Source organism: Coregonus clupeaformis, chromosome 1 (assembly GCF_020615455.1).
Source record: "Coregonus clupeaformis isolate EN_2021a chromosome 1, ASM2061545v1, whole genome shotgun sequence".
Taxonomy (NCBI): domain Eukaryota; kingdom Metazoa; phylum Chordata; class Actinopteri; order Salmoniformes; family Salmonidae; genus Coregonus; species Coregonus clupeaformis.
In genome coordinates this window covers 12,187,488-12,206,744 of record NC_059192.1, presented here as the reverse complement: position 1 = coordinate 12,206,744, position 19,257 = coordinate 12,187,488, and the positions used below count along the sequence as shown (strand labels likewise).

At 43.7% G+C, this 19,257-nt stretch overlaps 1 protein-coding gene across 6 annotated transcripts in view; it reads left to right on the top strand.

Annotated features, from left to right (window-relative positions):
• The first annotated feature begins 17,729 nt into the window (after nucleotides 1–17,729).
• LOC121585528 (calcium/calmodulin-dependent protein kinase type II subunit gamma) overlaps nucleotides 17,730–19,257 on the top strand; it is a 51,921-nt gene continuing 50,393 nt past the window's right edge. For all 6 annotated transcript variants that reach the window (XM_041902116.2, XM_041902191.2, XM_041901950.2 and 3 more), the window contains exon 1: nucleotides 17,730–17,922. In XM_041902116.2, coding sequence (XP_041758050.1) covers nucleotides 17,855–17,922 — 68 coding nt within the window. In that variant the 5' untranslated portion in view covers nucleotides 17,730–17,854. The remainder of the gene's footprint in view (nucleotides 17,923–19,257) is intronic.

The window sequence follows — 19,257 nt, the reverse complement described above, 5'->3', positions numbered from 1 at the left end:
AAACTGTGAATGGCTCATTAAATTAGTTATGGTTCCTTTGATTGCTCCAACGTTACTTGGATGACTGCAGCAATTATAGAGCTAATACATGCCAACGAGCGCTGACCTTCGGGGATGCGTGCATTTATCAGACCCAAAACCCATGCGGGGTGCTCTCGGGTGCCCCGGCCGCTTTGGTGACTCTAGATAACCTCGAGCCGATCGCGCGCCCTTTGTGGCGGTGACGTCTCATTCGAATGTCTGCCCTATCAACTTTCGATGGTACTTTCTGTGCATACCATGGTGACCACATGTAACGGGGAATCAGGGTTAGATTCCAGGGAGGGAGCGTAAGAAACAGCTACCACATCAAAGGAAGGCACCAGGTGGGAACATTACCCACTCCCGACTCGGGTAGGTACTGACGAAAAAAGGACAATGCAGGACTCTTTCGGGGCCCTTCAATTGGAATGAGTACACTTTAAAACCTTTAATGAGGATCCATTACTGATGTTTAGAAGTTGCATTTTACAGCGGTCAGAAACTTGTTAATTAATTAATTACGTTTAAACCATCAAATTTGATGCCTGTGTAGCTCAGTTGGTAGAGCATGGCGTTTGCAACGCTAGGGTTGTGGGTTCGATTCCCACGGGGGGGCAGTATGAAAAATGTATGCACTCACTAACTTTTAAGTGGCTCTGGAAAAGAGTATCTGCTAAACGACTAAAATGTATATTGGGGCAGCAGGTAGCTTAGTGGTTAAGAGCATTGTGCCAGTAACCGAAAGGTCGAAGGTGCTAATCCCCGAGCCGACTAGGTGAAAAATCTGTCGATGTGCCCTTGAGCAAGGCACTTAACCCTAATTGCTCTGGATGAGAGCGTCTGCTAAAATGCAATATACTTTTATTCAGATCGTGTCAGCCAGAGTGATACACTCAAACCCTTATGTAGGAATGTCAAGATCGCAAGCTGGGGTTCATGCACCAAACACAGCAATGTTTATAGAGTGAAACCAAAAAGAGAAACATATTGAAATTATTTTAGAATGTTATTGACTTATACCAGAAACCTGAACCTGTTTTGATTGAGTAAAGCCCTCAAGGATTAGCAGTCTTGTTGTTGTTTTTTTATGTCAAACAAAGGTTTTGTAAGAACGTGACTCTTCAGTGCGATGTTCTGCTATCAGCACATAAGTAGCATTTACACCGCACACGCAGTCACACACATACACACACGAGACCTCACCGTGTCTAGTGTGTGCAGTTCAGTCTGCCAGGCAGCAGGTGGCAGCAGAGTCCCTGCTTTCAAACAGCTCAAACCTAGTAGGAGCTAGCTTGGCCAAGGTTTCTTTTTGGACTGGACTAGCCTCAGCTCCAGGCTTCGCTCACATTGCTAACAGAGACTAGGGAAGGACAAACCACCTAAGGCAAATATAGTTATGGCTCTACCTTCCAATGGACATATGGCAGATTTCTTTCATCTATCCCACATCATCTCTCATTCTGTAGGTGTTCAGCGTCCAACCTCCCTGCTGCGCTCTCCATACAGCATGCCTTCACACAGCGCTCCTCACTAGAGAGCGCTAAAGACTCGAATGCGCACACACACACAACCAGGATGTGGGCAGGTAGTAGGTCATAGTATTTAGGGCAGAGTGAGGACTATAGATAGTAGCATAGACTTAGACTCACAGTAATGTACTGTCACTTCACGCATGCACACACACACACACCATCGAGAGCATCCTGACTGGTTGCATCACCGCCTGGTATGGCAACTGCTTGGCCTCTGACCGCAAGGCACTACAGAGGGTAGTGCGTACGGCCCAGTACATCACTGGGGCAAAGCTCCCTGCCATCCAGGACCTCTATACCAGGCGGTGTCAGAGGAAGGCCCTCAAAATTGTCAAAGACTCCAGCCACCCTACTCATAGACTGTTCTCTCTGCTACCGCACGGCAAGCGGTACCGGAGTGCCAAGTCTAGGTCCAAAAGACTTCTCAACAGCTTCTACCCCCAAGCCATAAGACTCCTGAACAGCTAATCATGGCTACCCGGACTATTTGCACTGCCCCCCACCCCATCCTTTTTACGCTGCTGCTACTCTGTTAAGTATTTATGCATAGTCACTTTAACTCTACCCACATGTACATATTACCTCAACTACCTCAACTAGCCGGTGCCCCCGCACATTGACTCTGCAACGGTACCCCCTGTATATATAGCCTCCCTACTGTCACTTTATTTTACTGTATATATAGCCTCCCTACTGTCACTTTATTTTACTTCTGCTCTTTTTTTCTCAACACTTTTTTGTTGTTGTTGTTTTATTCTTACTTTTTTTGTTTAAAATAAATGCACTGTTGGTTAAGGGCTGTAAGTAAGCATTTCACTGCAATGTCTGCACCTGTTGTATTCGGCGCATGTGACCAATAAAATTTGATTTGATTTGATTTGACACAGTCCTATTCTCTATGTTGTGTGTACACGCCTGTGTTGGGGGGGTTACTGCACTCCCTGAGCCCCTAGGCTCATTGATCACCATGTCCTAGGACAAAAGAAGGAGGAGGGAGAGAGACAGGAGAGAGGAGGAAAGTGGAGTAAGCTAGGGGGAGAGAGACAGGAGAGAGGAGGAAAGTGGAGTAAGCTAGGGGGAGAGAGACAGGAGAGAGGAGGAACGTGGAGTAAGCTAGGGGGAGAGAGACAGGAGAGAGGAGGAAAGTGGAGTAAGCTAGGGGGAGAGAGACAGGAGAGAGGAGGAAAGTGGAGTAAGCTAGGGGGAGAGAGACAGGAGAGAGGAGGAAAGTGGAGTAAGCTAGGGGGAGAGAGACAGGAGAGAGGAGGAACGTGGAGTAAGCTAGGGGGAGAGAGACAGGAGAGAGGAGGAAAGTGGAGTAAGCTAGGGGGAGAGAGACAGGAGAGAGGAGGAAAGTGGAGTACGCTAGGGGGAGAGAGACAGGAGAGAGGAGGAAAGTGGAGTACGCTAGGGGGAGAGAGACAGGAGAGAGGAGGAAAGTGGAGTAAGCTAGGGGTAGAGAGACAGGAGGGAGGAGGAAAGTGGAGTAAGCTAGGGGGAGAGAGACAGGAGAGAGGAGGAAAGTGGAGTAAGCTAGGGGAGAGAGACAGGAGAGAGGGAGAAAAGTGGAGTAAGCTAGGGGGAGAGAGACAGGAGAGAGGAGGAAAGTGGAGTACGCTAGGGGGAGAGAGACAGGAGAGAGGAGGAAAGTGGAGTAAGCTAGGGGGAGAGAGACAGGAGAGAGGAGGAAAGTGGAGTAAGCTAGGGGGAGAGAGACAGGAGAGAGGAGAAAAGTGGAGTAAGCTAGGGGGAGAGAGACAGGAGAGAGGAGGAAAGTGGAGTACGCTAGGGGGAGAGAGACAGGAGAGAGGAGGAAAGTGGAGTAAGCTAGGGGGAGAGAGACAGGAGAGAGGAGGAAAGTGGAGTAAGCTAGGGGGAGAGAGACAGGAGGGAGGAGGAAAGTGGAGTAAGCTCGGTGGAGAGAGACAGGAGAGAGGAGGAAAGTGGAGTAAGCTAGGGGGAGAGAGACAGGAGAGAGGAGGAAAGTGGAGTAAGCTAGGGGGAGAGAGACAGGAGGGAGGAGGAAAGTGGAGTAAGCTAGGGGGGAGAGAGACAGGAGAGAGGAGGAAAGTGGAGTAAGCTAGGGGGTAGAGAGACAGGAGAGAGGAGGAAAGTGGAGTAAGCTAGGGGGAGAGAGACAGGAGAGAGGAGGAAAGTGGAGTAAGCTAGGGGGAGAGAGACAGGAGGGAGGAGGAAAGTGGAGTAAGCTAGGGGAGAGAGACAGGAGAGAGGAGGAAAGTGGAGTAAGCTAGGGGGAGAGAGACAGGAAGAGCTCTGATCATTGTGTGTGTGCGCTTATGAAAACAGTAAGGATGTGCAGCCCTATGCAGCTCTAGCACCAGCAAGTCCTGAGGCTCAGTCCAACCCAGAACCAGCCCAGCAACCTCCAGCCCCAGCCCTTCTCTTTTGCTGTGAACGAGAACTGACTTAGGGCAGAGGGACAAGATTCACAGTGACACAGCATATCCTAAAGCAAGACCACTGAATATGACACAGCGAGACACCCACACAACACACACACTATAAGAACCTCATCTGATGCATTATTGATGTGATGAAAAGATGAAGGTGGCATTAAATGGGCAATCTGCAGTTTCTACATCCATTTATGTACCCATTGATTATTGAAGAATGTAACATATAAATGTATCATGAGCTTAGTTCAACTGTTGTACCCCATTTACAAAATAGCCTCCAACACTCTACTCAGCAAATTGGATGTAGTCTATCACAGTGCCATCCGTTTTGTCTCCAAAGCCCCATATACTACCCACCACTGTGACCTGTACGCTCTTGTTGGCTGGTCCTCACTACATATTCGTCGCCAAACCCACTGGCTCCAGGCCATCTATAAATCACTGCTAGGCAAATCCCCGCCTTATCTTAGCTCATCCGTAGTCTGCGCTCCAGCAGGTATATCTCACTGGTCATCCCCAAAGCCAACACCTCCTTTGGCCGCCATTCCTTCCAGTTCTCTGCTGCCAATGACTGGAACAAATTGCAAAAATCTCTGAAGCTGGAGACACTTATCTCCCTCACTAACTTTAAGCATCAGTTGTCAGAGCACCTTACCGATCACTGCACCTGTACACAGCCCATCTGAAATTAGCCCGCCCAACTACCTCATCCCTATATTGTTATTTATTTTGCTCATTTGTACCCCAGTATCTCTATTTGTACATCATCTCGTGCACATCTATCATTCCAGTGTTAATACTAATTGTAATTATTTTGCACTATAGCCTATTTGTTGCCTTACCTCCATAACTTGCTACATTTGCACACACTGTATATATATGTATTTCTGTTGTATTTTTGACTTTGTTTTGTTTTACCCCATATGTAACTCTGTGTTGTTGTTTTTATCGCACTGCTTTGCTTTATCTTGGCCAGGTCGCAGTTGTAAATGAGAACTTGTTCTCAACTGGTTTACCTGGTTAAATAAAGGTGGAAAAAAAAAAAATAATAATACAACAATAAAATAAATAAAAAAATAACCCCAAAATATATGTATTTTTTTTCCTTTGTTTTTAAACAATGTAATTGTAAACAAACACTGTATTGCCTCAAAATAGGGTTTAAACTATACTTTTGATCTCATGGATGGTCAGTCCTTGCAACCATAGCTCTGTCTATGAATTTGAGAGTGGTAACATTTCTCTATCCCCATAGCTGTTTACTAAAACAGGTGGCGAGGTGACCACTTTGTTGTTGTTTAAACTACAGCTTGCCCCTTTAAGTCTAATAGTAAAACAGTGTTAGAGTTAGTTTTGCATGGCCCGGTGCCCCAGGTAGGTGGAGTTTGCTCATTTTAGACCATTCCATTGGCCCTTAAGTGAAATCTCCACCCACCCAGGCCATGCCAAACGAATCTCTTTCCTAGTCTCTTTTTTCTCTCTCTTCATTTTGTCTTTCTCGCAGAGTGTGTAGGGAGGGTGAGGTAAAGGAGTTACTATTACATAAACATTGTAGGAGGAGGAAGAGGAGGAGAGGGCAGGGTCGGCAAGTGGTTGAATGAGGGGGAGGAAACTACCATATCGCAGTGCTACACACACCTACCTCTGTGTTGGCCGCATCACTACATGATAACTGCACAACTTGTAGGGGTTTCTGAGGTAAACTGGGTCTGTCAGCTTCTCTCTCTGCCCTCTTGCCTTCATTCTCTGTATTCCTCAATTGAAGCTCTCCATTAACTGGACTGTGTCATCTCTACTCTGGATGATTCTTTGGCATTTATGGTCTCACCACTGAGACTGCTGAGAAAGCAATGCTACTCAGGAAGCACTCACACACACCTGATGGTCTCCTGCGAATGCCACATTAAACATTTAGTAAACCACTCTGGGTCTCTGTGACATCATCTCTTAGCACCACTCTGCTTCAACATTAACAGTATGGATAATGTCTCTGTTAATGATAATGTCTCTCACACTCTCGCTCTCATTCTGATTCACTGGGCTAGAGTGGTCTCCTGTCAGAGCAGACCCATTGATCTATATATATTGATCGCAGGTTAAATGTGTGTGTGTGCGCGCGCTAGTGTGTGTGTGTTTGTGTGAATGAGGAGAGGAATGCCTGTTGCTTATTGAGCAGATCTAGAGATCCTAAGGCCATGCTGCCATTGGGTTCTCATTAGAACCATTTACCACCGCGAGGCCAATGTGTAGACCTACAAATGTCCCGACTCCTGACACTGTCAATAATCGTTGCATGCAATATGGGTTTGGAAACATCAGAAACTACTTTCATATCACCCCAAAATGATTTTAGAAATACAAAGATACAGTGCGCCGTTTTAACAGATTCCCACAGGGGTTCTTTGTGCATTTACCTGAAATACGACACTTCTTGAGCTAATGGAAACTCGGTAGGTAACACACCAAAAATGTTGTCTCAAAGCCATAGCTGCGGGAAGTACACTGAACAAAAATATAAACGCAACATGTAAAGTGTTGGTCCCATGTTTCATGAGCTGAAATAAAAGATCCCAGAAATTTCCCATAAGCACAAAAAGCTTATTTCTCTCAAATGTTGTGCACATATTTGTTTACATCCCTGTTAGTTTTGTCACACAGATGTCTCAAGTTGAGGGAGTGTGCAATTGACATGCTGACTGCAGGAATGTCCACCAGAGCTGTTGCCAGAGAATTGAATGTTCATTTCTCTACCATAAGCCGCCTCCAACATCGATTTAGAGAATTTGACAGTACGTCCAACCGGCCTCACAACCGCAGACCACATGTAAACATGCGCAGGACTTCCACATCCGGCTTCTTCACCTGCGGGATCGTCTGAAATCAGCCACCCAGACAGCTGATGAAGCTGAGGAGTATTTCTGTCTGAAATAAATCCCTTTTGTGGGTTAAAAACTCATTCTGATTGGCTCGGCCTGGCTCCCCAGTGGGTGGGCCTATGCCCTCCCAGGCCCACCCATGGCTGCACCTCTATCCAGTCATGTGAAATCCATAGATTAGGGCCTAATGAATTTATTTCAATTGACTGATTTCCTTATATGAACTATAACTCAGTAAAATCGTCGAAATTGTTGCATGTTGCGTTTATATTTTTGTTCAGTATAGTTTGGGGGTGGGTGTGCTGCGATTTTCTTTTGCCGACTGGGGGGATGCAGAAGAAAAAAATTGCCCGCGCTTAAGACATCTATATCGGTCCACTAATACAGGACTAGTAGAGGCCCAGTGCTGAAGACATCTATATTGGTCCCCTAATACAGGACTAGTAGAGGCCCAGTGCTGAAGACATCTATATCGGTCCCCTAATACAGGACTAGTAGAGGCCCAGTGCACTACTTTTGTGAAAACATTTAAACAAAATGTATTTGAGTGTTTACCAGCATTTGTAACTTGAGTCTGATAATTATATGTAGGCCTACAAAACAGTTAATCTGATCATACTTATGGAATATAAAAACACTTTCTTGAAATACTTTGCAAATGCAACTTATTTCTATGTGAAAACTGAAATGGTCTATTCATTCCTTTTCCATTGTAGTAGACACTCTTATCCAGAGCAACTTACAGTAGTGAGTGAGTACATTCATACTTTTTCATATTGGTCCCCCATGGGAATTGAACCCACAACCCTAGCATTGCAAGTGCCATGCTCTACCAACTGAGCGACATCACATCATCACAAACCACTTGATGTCTTAATGTACTCAATTACTGTATTGTGCAGTTTTTCTTCATGGTGATGGAAAGTCTACAGGTTTCCTGATTTTTCAGGGAGTGCTGCAGCACCTTCAGCACCCCTAATTCCCGCGGCTTTGCTCAAAGCGGTGCTCCACAAAAAACTTTGTGGAAATGTGTGGTAAAACAGCTAACTGGAAGTGTGTCTTTTGTATTTGTAAAGTTATTTTCAGGTGATAGGCTTATTAAGTTGAGTGTTCAAGGTTTCCAAAACTGTATCGAAATCAAGGATGAATTGTTTCTAGATATAGCGTTTCACACTTGGCCAAATCCCCTCAGCCAATCAACAGAATGGAATGAAAAGGGCAACTTATTGAGGTGCTCCGAAAATAACATTTAGGCCTCTCAACAGGAGGTCCAAGAGGACCCAATAAATATAATCAATAAAAGGATGAAGGTTTGTTAATAAAACAAAATTGTTTAGAAAACTGTCAAGTAGATGTTTGAAAAGTTCTCTTATCTGACAAAAACAAACTGAGTTTGGGTGGGTCGTTATAAGAGCATTATATCACCCGTCTCTTATGTTGTGTCATGGGTGGGGCCACTGGTGTGTTAAACTGGGAACTCCAAAAAGAAAACGAGCAAAAAATATATACAAAAAAGGGATGTCAGTGATCTGCAGGTTGGAGACGTGCGAACTCTAGGACGATCCCAGAGTTTTTTTTTCCCAGTTCCCAGTTGTCTTGGATGCACCATAAGCCATAGACTAAAGAGTGCCTACATCTTATGTCAGTAACATCAGGCTGGTATTATGATACTGCTGGTTTGTACAGTTGTGTCTAGATGGAGTACAGCTCAATCTAGTTGCCTAACACTTTTCCTAACCTTAACCTCATTCTCCTAACCTGCTACGTTAATTATTCTAACCTGCTACATAGTCACTTCTGTCCGTAGCTGGGTTAAGCGTAGATGAAATACTACAGTTGGCCATGTTCATGTGGGTCAAACAAAAACACTAATGATTGGTTGCCTCCCACAATGCAGGTGATGGCTGTATGGTGCAGTTGGAGAGAAGCAACTGCAGCGACTTGAAGGCGACCTCAAAAACTGCATGACCTTTCATCACATCATTTTTGTAAAGTTCATGTAGTCGACATGTAGGTCAGAAGTCGGACAATTTTTATAACCAAAATGCAACTCACTTTGAAAGGCTGTGACCGACGATGGTCACCGACTTGACAAAAGTGAGCTGCTGGAACGCGCACGTTGAATATTTATTGTTACATCTATTTATATCAACTATTTAAATACGTAGACACATTTTATATTTGCAAATTATGTTAACTTTAACATTGGGGGGAAAATGTGCCATTAAATTCACTTGTCCAGTCTCCATCAGGAGATGGCAAAACCATGTTGGGAGAGTCCATGGGCAACTGTAGAGAGCATCCAAGGGCAATTGTAGAGAGAATCCAAGGACAATTGTAGAGAGGTTCCCGGGGTTCAAAACAAATGTGGTTAAGTTGAAAAGGCAGGGAATTTACGAACCGTTTGGAATTTATGAACCGTTTGGAATTTACGAACAGTTTAGAATTTATGAACCGTTTGGAATTTATGAACCGTTTGGAAATTCAGGCCCATCTTAATTTTATTGTTATTTTCATTAACATTTACTTTGATTCATTTATGGTAGGCTACCTAATATTAGGCCTATCTGAAGGAAAATATTAATTTAATCTTCTGTCTTAGTTTTTTCTCCAAATAAAGGGCTACAGTTAGGCTACTTAAAGGCTGGTGTAAAGTATTGCGTTGTAGGATTGGAATGGTGAGAGCAGAGGCAGAGATGTAGTTTTGTATTAAAAAAACACTTAAAAATCACACATTTACATAAGTATTCAGACCCTTTACTCAGTACTTTGTTGAAGCACCTTTGGCAGCAATTACAGCCTTGAGTCTTCTTGGGTATGACTCTACAAGCTTGGCACACCTGTATTTGGGGGAGTTTCTCCCATTCTTCTCTGCAGATCCTCTCAAGCTCTGTCAGGTTGGATGGGGAGCGTCGCTGCACAGCTATTTTCAGGTCTCTCCAGAGATGTTCGATCGGGTTCAAGTCCGGGCTCAGGCTGGGCCACTCAAGGACATAGAGACTTGTCCCGAAGCCACTCCTGAGTTGTCTTGGCTGTGTGCTTAGGGTCGTTGTCCTGTTGGAAGGTGAACCTTCACCCCAGTCTGAGGTCCTGAGCACTCTGGAGTAGGTTTTCATCAAGGATCTCTCTGTACTTTGCTCCATTCATCTTTCACTCGATCCTTACTAGTCTCCCAGTCCCAGACGCTGAAAAACATCCCCACACCATGATGCTGCCCCCACCATACTTCACCGTAGGGATGGTATTGGCCAGGTGATGAGTGGTGACTGGTTTCCTCCGGACGTGACTCTTGGCATTCAGGCCAAAGAGTTCAATCTTGGTTTCATCAGACCAGAGAATCTTGTTTCTCATGGTCTCAGAGTCCTTTAGGTGCCTTTTGGCAAACTCCAAGCAGGCTGTCATGTGCCTTTTACTGAGGAGTGGCTTCCGTCTGACCACTCTACCATAAAGGCCTGATTGGTGGAGTGCTGCAGCGATGGTTGTCCTTCTGGAAGGTTCTCCCATCTCCACAGAGAAACTCTGGAGCTCTGTCAGAGTGACCATCGGGTTCTTGGTCCCCTCCCTGACCAAGGCCCTTCTCCCCTGATTGCTCAGTTTGGCCGGGCGGCCAGCTCTAGGAAAAGTCTTGGTGGTTCTAAACTTCTTCCATTTAAGAATTTAGGAGGCCACTGTGGCCACTGTGGTCCTCTGTAGCTCAGCTGGTAGAGCACGGCGCTTGTAACGCCAAGGTAGTGGGTTCGATCCCTGGGACCACCCATACGTAAAAATGTATGCACGCATGACTGTAAGTCGCTTTGGATAAAAGCGTCTGCTAAATGGCATATTATTATATTATTATTACTGTGTTCTTGGGGACCTTCAATGCTGCAGACATTTTTTGACACAATCCTGTCTCGGAGCTCTATGGACAATTCCTTCAACCTCACAGCTTAGTTTTTGCACTGTCAACTGTGGGACCTTATAGACAGGTGTGCCTTTCCAAATCATGTCTAATCATTTGAATTTACCACAGGTGGACTCAAATCAAGTTGTAGAAACATTTCAAGGATGATCAATGGAAACAGGATGTACCTGAGCTCAATTTTGAGTCTCATAACAAAGGATCTAAATACTTATGTAAATAAGTTATAGTATTTATTTTTTATACATTTGCAAACATTTCTAAAAACCTATTTTCGCTTTGTCATTATGGGGTATTGTGTGTAGATTGATGAGGGGGAAAAATTATTGTATCGATTTTAGAATAAGACTGTAACATAACAAAATGTGGAAAAAGTGAAGGGGTATGAATACTTTCAGAATGCATTGTATATTAGCTTTTCCAAATACTTATGAACTGACAGTGATCATGTTCAATGATTTCAGACCATCAGAAAAAGCAACAGAACACTTCCAACTACAATAACATTCTTAGTAACGGTTACAGAAAATTGTTCTTGCTAGGATTGTGATATGTGGTTGTTTATCTACCTTAGTTTCATGCACTGTCTTTACGTCACTCTGTATAAGCATGTCTGCTAAAAGCCCAAATGTAAATGTAAAAAAGGAACACTGGCAAAGCATGTTGGGTATTATTCTAATGAGCTCCACCCTCAAACAAGACCAAATTTGGTCGGTCTCGATGTCAATGTCTCACAAGTTTGGACAGTACAGTAGAGCACAGTCCAGTTTAGTTCAGTACAGTTTAGATCAGCAGAGTATAGTCCAGAACAGTACAATATAGTACATTATACTGTACTTTACACTACTGTATTGTAATGCACTGAACCATACATTACTGTACTCTACTGAACAATATTTGACTGTACTGAACTGTGCTATGCTGTACTGTCCAAACTTGTGAAACATAGACATATATGATTGGTTCAGATTTGGTACGGACAAAAAAAACTACATCTTTGGATGTTGAAATCAAGGCCAGGACTGACGGACCAAATTTCAACATCCATGAACGTCGGCGTCTGACAGTGCTCGATGGGCATTATTCCTTTAGGCCACGTTGCTGTCACAGATCAACTTATCTCGGTCGGACCAATGATTAATTCAAGAAAGGAATTGAAAGGCTTATTGAGCAGATCTAGAGATCCTAAGGCCATGCTGCCATCGGGTTCTCATTAGAACCATTTACCACCGCGAGGCCAATGTGTAGACCTACAAATGTCCCGACTCCTGACACTGTCAATAATCGTTGCATGCAATATGGGTTTGGAAACATCAGAAACTACTTTCATATCACCCCAAAATGATTTTAGAAATACAAAGATACAGTGCGCCGTTTTAACAGATTCCCACAGGGGTTCTTTGTGCATTTACCTGAAATACGACACTTCTTGAGCTAATGGAAACTCGGTAGGTAACACACCAAAAATGTTGTCTCAAAGCCATAGCTGCGGGAAGTACACTGAACAAAAATATAAACGCAACATGTAAAGTGTTGGTCCCATGTTTCATGAGCTGAAATAAAAGATCCCAGAAATTTCCCATAAGCACAAAAAGCTTATTTCTCTCAAATGTTGTGCACATATTTGTTTACATCCCTGTTAGTTTTGTCACACAGATGTCTCAAGTTGAGGGAGTGTGCAATTGACATGCTGACTGCAGGAATGTCCACCAGAGCTGTTGCCAGAGAATTGAATGTTCATTTCTCTACCATAAGCCGCCTCCAACATCGATTTAGAGAATTTGACAGTACGTCCAACCGGCCTCACAACCGCAGACCACATGTAAACATGCGCAGGACTTCCACATCCGGCTTCTTCACCTGCGGGATCGTCTGAAATCAGCCACCCAGACAGCTGATGAAGCTGAGGAGTATTTCTGTCTGAAATAAATCCCTTTTGTGGGTTAAAAACTCATTCTGATTGGCTCGGCCTGGCTCCCCAGTGGGTGGGCCTATGCCCTCCCAGGCCCACCCATGGCTGCACCTCTATCCAGTCATGTGAAATCCATAGATTAGGGCCTAATGAATTTATTTCAATTGACTGATTTCCTTATATGAACTATAACTCAGTAAAATCGTCGAAATTGTTGCATGTTGCGTTTATATTTTTGTTCAGTATAGTTTGGGGGTGGGTGTGCTGCGATTTTCTTTTGCCGACTGGGGGGGATGCAGAAGAAAAAAATTGCCCGCGCTTAAGACATCTATATCGGTCCACTAATACAGGACTAGTAGAGGCCCAGTGCTGAAGACATCTATATTGGTCCCCTAATACAGGACTAGGAGAGGCCCAGTGCTGAAGACATCTATATCGGTCCCCTAATACAGGACTAGTAGAGGCCCAGTGCACTACTTTTGTGAAAACATTTAAACAAAATGTATTTGAGTGTTTACCAGCATTTGTAACTTGAGTCTGATAATTATCTGTAGGCCTACAAAACAGTTAATCTGATCATACTTATGGAATATAAAAACACTTTCTTGAAATACTTTGCAAATGCAACTTATTTCTATGTGAAAACTGAAATGGTCTATTCATTCCTTTTCCATTGTAGTAGACACTCTTATCCATAGTACATTCATACTTTTTCATATTGGTCCCCCATGGGAATTGAACCCACAACCCTAGCATTGCAAGTGCCATGCTCTACCAACTGAGCGACATCACATCATCACAAACCACTTGATGTCTTAATGTACTCAATTACTGTATTGTGCAGTTTTTCTTCATGGTGATGGAAAGTCTTCAGGTTTCCTGATTTTTCAGGGAGTGCTGCAGCACCTTCAGCACCCCTAATTCCCGCGGCTTTGCTCAAAGCGGTGCTCCACAAAAAACTTTGTGGAAATGTGTGGTAAAACAGCTAACTGGAAGTGTGTCTTTTGTATTTGTAAAGTTATTTTCAGGTGATAGGCTTATTAAGTTGAGTGTTCAAGGTTTCCAAAACTGTATCGAAATCAAGGATGAATTGTTTCTAGATATAGCGTTTCACACTTGGCCAAATCCCCTCAGCCAATCAACAGAATGGAATGAAAAGGGCAACTTATTGAGGTGCTCCGAAAATAACATTTAGGCCTCTCAACAGGAGGTCCAAGAGGACCCAATAAATATAATCAATAAAAGGATGAAGGTTTGTTAATAAAACAAAATTGTTTAGAAAACTGTCAAGTAGATGTTTGAAAAGTTCTCTTATCTGACAAAAACAAACTGAGTTTGGGTGGGTCGTTATAAGAGCATTATATCACCCGTCTCTTATGTTGTGTCATGGGTGGGGCCACTGGTGTGTTAAACTGGGAACTCCAAAAAGAAAACAAGCAAAAAATAGATTTAAAAAAAAGGGATGTCAGTGATCTGCAGGTTGGAGACGTGCGAACTCTAGGACGATCCCAGAGTTTTTTTTCCCCAGTTCCCAGTTGTCTTGGATGCACCATAAGCCATAGACTAAAGAGTGCCTACATCTTATGTCAGTAACATCAGGCTGGTATTATGATACTGCTGGTTTGTACAGTTGTGGCTAGATGGAGTACAGCTCAATCTAGTTGCCTATCACTTTTCCTAACCTTAACCTCATTCTCCTAACCTGCTACGTTAATTATTCTAACCTGCTACATAGTCACTTCTGTCCGTAGCTGGGTTAAGTGTAGATGAAATACTACAGTTGGCCATGTTCATGTGGGTCAAACAAAAACACTAATGATTGGTTGCCTTCCACAATGCAGGTGATGGCTGTATGGTGCAGTTGGAGAGAAGCAACTGCAGCGACTTGAAGGCGACCTCAAAAACTGCATGACCTTTCATCACATCATTTTTGTAAAGTTCACTTGCCAAAAGTGAGCTGCTGGAACACGCACGTTGAATATTTATTGTTACATCTATTTATATCAACTATTTAAATACGTAGACACATTTTATATTTGCAAATTATGTTAACTTTATTTTAAATCATTGGGGGGAAAATGTGCCATTAAATTCACTTGTCCAGTCTCCATCAGGAGATGGCAAAACCATGTTGGGAGAGTCCATGGGCATCTGTAGAGAGCATCCAAGGGCAATTATAGAGAGAATCCAAGGACAATTGTAGAGAGGTTCCCGTGGTTCAAAACAAATATGGTTAAGTTGAAATGGCAGGGAATTTACGAACCGTTTGGAATTTATGAACCGTTTGGAATTTATGAACCGTTTGGAAATTCAGGCCCATCTTAATTTTATTGTTATTTTCATTAACATTTACTTTGATTCATTTATGGTAGGCTACCTAATATTAGGCCTATCTGAAGGAAAATATTAATTTAATCTTCTGTCTTAGTTTTTTCTCCATAGAAAGGGCTACAGTTAGGCTACTTAAAGGCTGGTGTAAAGTATTGCGTTGTATGATTGGAATGGTGAGAGCAGAGGCAGAGATGTAGTTTTGTATTAAAAAAACACTTAAAAATCACACATTTACATAAGTATTCAGACCCTTTACTCAGTACTTTGTTGAAGCACCTTTGGCAGCAATTACAGCCTTGAGTCTTCTTGGGTATGACTCTACAAGCTTGGCACACCTGTATTTGGGGGAGTTTCTCCCATTCTTCTCTGCAGATCCTCTCAAGCTCTGTCAGGTTGGATGGGGAGCGTCGCTGCACAGCTATTTTCAGGTCTCTCCAGAGATGTTCGATCGGGTTCAAGTCCGGGCTCAGGCTGGGCCACTCAAGGACATAGAGACTTGTCCCGAAGCCACTCCTGAGTTGTCTTGGCTGTGTGCTTAGGGTCGTTGTCCTGTTGGAAGGTGAACCTTCACCCCAGTCTGAGGTCCTGAGCACTCTGGAGTAGGTTTTCATCAAGGATCTCTCTGTACTTTGCTCCATTCATCTTTCACTCGATCCTTACTAGTCTCCCAGTCCCAGACGCTGAAAAACATCCCCACACCATGATGCTGCCACCACCATGCTTCACTCTAGGGATGGTATTGGCCAGGTGATGAGTGGTGACTGGTTTCCTCCGGACGTGACTCTTGGCATTCAGGCCAAAGAGTTCAATCTTGGTTTCATCAGACCAGAGAATCTTGTTTCTCATGGTCTCAGAGTCCTTTAGGTGCCTTTTGGCAAACTCCAAGCAGGCTGTCATGTGCCTTTTACTGAGGAGTGGCTTCCGTCTGACCACTCTACCATAAAGGCCTGATTGGTGGAGTGCTGCAGCGATGGTTGTCCTTCTGGAAGGTTCTCCCATCTCCACAGAGAAACTCTGGAGCTCTGTCAGAGTGACCATCGGGTTCTTGGTCCCCTCCTGACCAAGGCCCTTCTCCCCTGATTGCTCAGTTTGGCCGGGCGGCCAGCTCTAGGAAAAGTCTTGGTGGTTCTAAACTTCTTCCATTTAAGAATTTAGGAGGCCACTGTGGCCACTGTGGTCCTCTGTAGCTCAGCTGGTAGAGCACGGCGCTTGTAACGCCAAGGTAGTGGGTTCGATCCCTGGGACCACCCATATGTAAAAATGTATGCACGCATGACTGTAAGTCGCTTTGGATAAAAGCGTCTGCTAAATGGCATATTATTATATTATTATTACTGTGTTCTTGGGGACCTTCAATGCTGCAGACATTTTTTGACACAATCCTGTCTCGGAGCTCTACGGACAATTCCTTCAACCTCACAGCTTAGTTTTTGCACTGTCAACTGTGGGACCTTATAGACAGGTGTGCCTTTCCAAATCATGTCTAATCATTTGAATTTACCACAGGTGGACTCAAATCAAGTTGTAGAAACATTTCAAGGATGATCAATGGAAACAGGATGTACCTGAGCTCAATTTTGAGTCTCATAACAAAGGATCTAAATACTTATGTAAATAAGTTATAGTATTTATTTTTTATACATTTGCAAACATTTCTAAAAACCTATTTTCGCTTTGTCATTATGGGGTATTGTGTGTAGATTGATGAGGGGGAAAAATTTTTGTATCGATTTTAGAATAAGACTGTAACATAACAAAATGTGGAAAAAGTGAAGGGGTATGAATACTTTCAGAATGCATTGTATATTAGCTTTTCCAAATACTTATGAACTGACAGTGATCATGTTCAATGATTTCAGACCATTAGAAAAAGCAACAGAACACTTCCAACTACAATAACATTCTTAGTAACGGTTACAGAAAATTGTTCTTGCTAGGATTGTGATATGTGGTTGTTTATCTACCTTAGTTTCATGCACTGTCTTTACGTCACTCTGTATAAGCATGTCTGCTAAAAGCCCAAATGTAAATGTAAAAAAGGAACACTGGCAAAGCATGTTGGGTATTATTCTAATGAGCTCCACCCTCAAACAAGACCGAATTTGGTCGGTCTCGATGTCAATGTCTCACAAGTTTGGACAGTACAGTAGAGCACAGTCCAGTTTAGTTCAGTACAGTTTAGATCAGCAGAGTATAGTCCAGAACAGTACAATATAGTACATTATACTGTACTTTACACTACTGTATTGTAATGCACTGAACCATACATTACTGTACTCTACTGAACAATATTTGACTGTACTGAACTCTGCTATGCTGTACTGTCCAAACTTGTGAAACATAGACATATATGATTGGTTCAGATTTGGTACGGACAAAAAAAACTACATCTTTGGATGTTGAAATCAAGGCCAGGGCTGACGGACCAAATTTCAACATCCATGAACGTCGGCGTCTGACAGTGCTCGATGGGCATTATTCCTTTAGGCCACGTTGCTGTCACAGATCAACTTATCTCGGTCGGACCAATGATTAATTCAAGAAAGGAGAGCAAGGGTTTTTAAAATTCTTCAAACGGAGTCAGTACAATACTCGTTCTCCGTTCGAGCTCTCGAACCTCTGATTCACACCGAATAATACTGCTACACCTCTCTGATTACATGACTGCTCAAAAATCCTGCTCAAGTCTCGCGTGGCTCTCTCTCCACCTCCGCCAACCCCTCCCTCCCTTCTCTCTCTCTCTCTTTCTCTCTCCCAGCCTGTCAGTGCCGTAGCTAGTATAGGAGGTTAAGAATCCTCCCCTAGACCCAGAGAGCGACTCAGCCTGCCGTACTCTGACCGAGGCTTGGAGCCCACTCTCAGCCATGGCTACTACTATCGTAACCTCCACCCGCTTTACAGATGAATACCAACTCTACGAGGAGCTCGGAAAGTAAGCGACTGTCGTCATTAGCTAGCCTGGCTACTGCGCTGTGCCTTGCGGTCTGTCTTTGCTTCTTCTCCCCACCCCCGTACGCCACTCGCTCCTTCTTTAGTTAGCTAGCTAACTGGGATAGCCTGATCCTATTGTCTTTATTTGGTTGTTGACAAAATGCAGCTATATTGTGTGTCGTAGGTTAGGGCCAGAACTTTCAGCGTATTTATTTAGTGCACCCGGTCTGTATCTGCGATAGAACAGCTAGCAATGTATAGTGTGTCAACGCCTTATCTTTCCGTCTGCTGAATTTGCCAGGCAGGAAGCGTTTGAGCGAAAGCACTCTGACATTTGCTGGCATGGCACGTTGGCAGCCTGCTTGACAGTGCTGAATGTTAGCATGCTAGCTAGTTAACTATCTGTGTTTGTAATAGATTAGGCGATTTGTCTCTAAACTGCAGTTGTTGTGTCGAACGTAGACCGATAGTTATAATTTTGCTTTGGAAGGAGGCGGTGTGGGCTATGTTTGCACATTATGTAAAACACCACACGCTTTCACGCAGCAGCGGTTCATAAATACCATATGTAGCGTTATAAGCCTCCCAGCACAGGCTATGCCGCTGTGGCTTAAAAGTGCAGGGGTGATGCGATTTCTCGGAATCTCGATGGCTTGTTTTTTTTTCCCTGAGAGAACCGGGCCGTTCTATTATTACGGGCATCTGTCGGTGGCTCGATCCTCTCTCGACTCTGTAGATGGATGTCTTGTATTCCTATTCCGTTAACCCCAGACCCTGTGTATAGTTGCAGTGTCTAGGGCTTCTCTTCTCTCTCTGGCATTTTATTGATCCACTGATTGGTTGATCAAAGTGCACCTGGGCTGCGTTCAGTAGGGCACAACGTTGTGGAAAGTTCATATAGTAATCTATTATGTATAACAGATGCTTCTCTGACATGTAGTCTACTCTTGCCATTATCAACAACAACAGTGCAATGATATAGGGGGAACAATCAGTGGTTCTTGAACCAGTAACCCAGCAGTTACAGGGAAAGGCACACTATCCCAAGTGCTATAACGGCCCAGACCTCTAGGCTCATAATACATCTATAATATACACTGAGTGTACAAAACATTAGGAACACCTGCTCTCATGACAGACTGACCAGGTGAAAGCTATGATCCCTTATTGATGTCACCTGTTAAATCCACTTCAATTGGTGTAGATGAAGGGGAGGAGACAGGTTAAGGAAGGATTTTTAAGCATTGAGACAATTTACAAGGATTGTGTATGTGTGCCATTCAGCGGGTGAATAGGCAAGACAAAATATTTAAGTGCCTTTGAATGGGGTATGGTA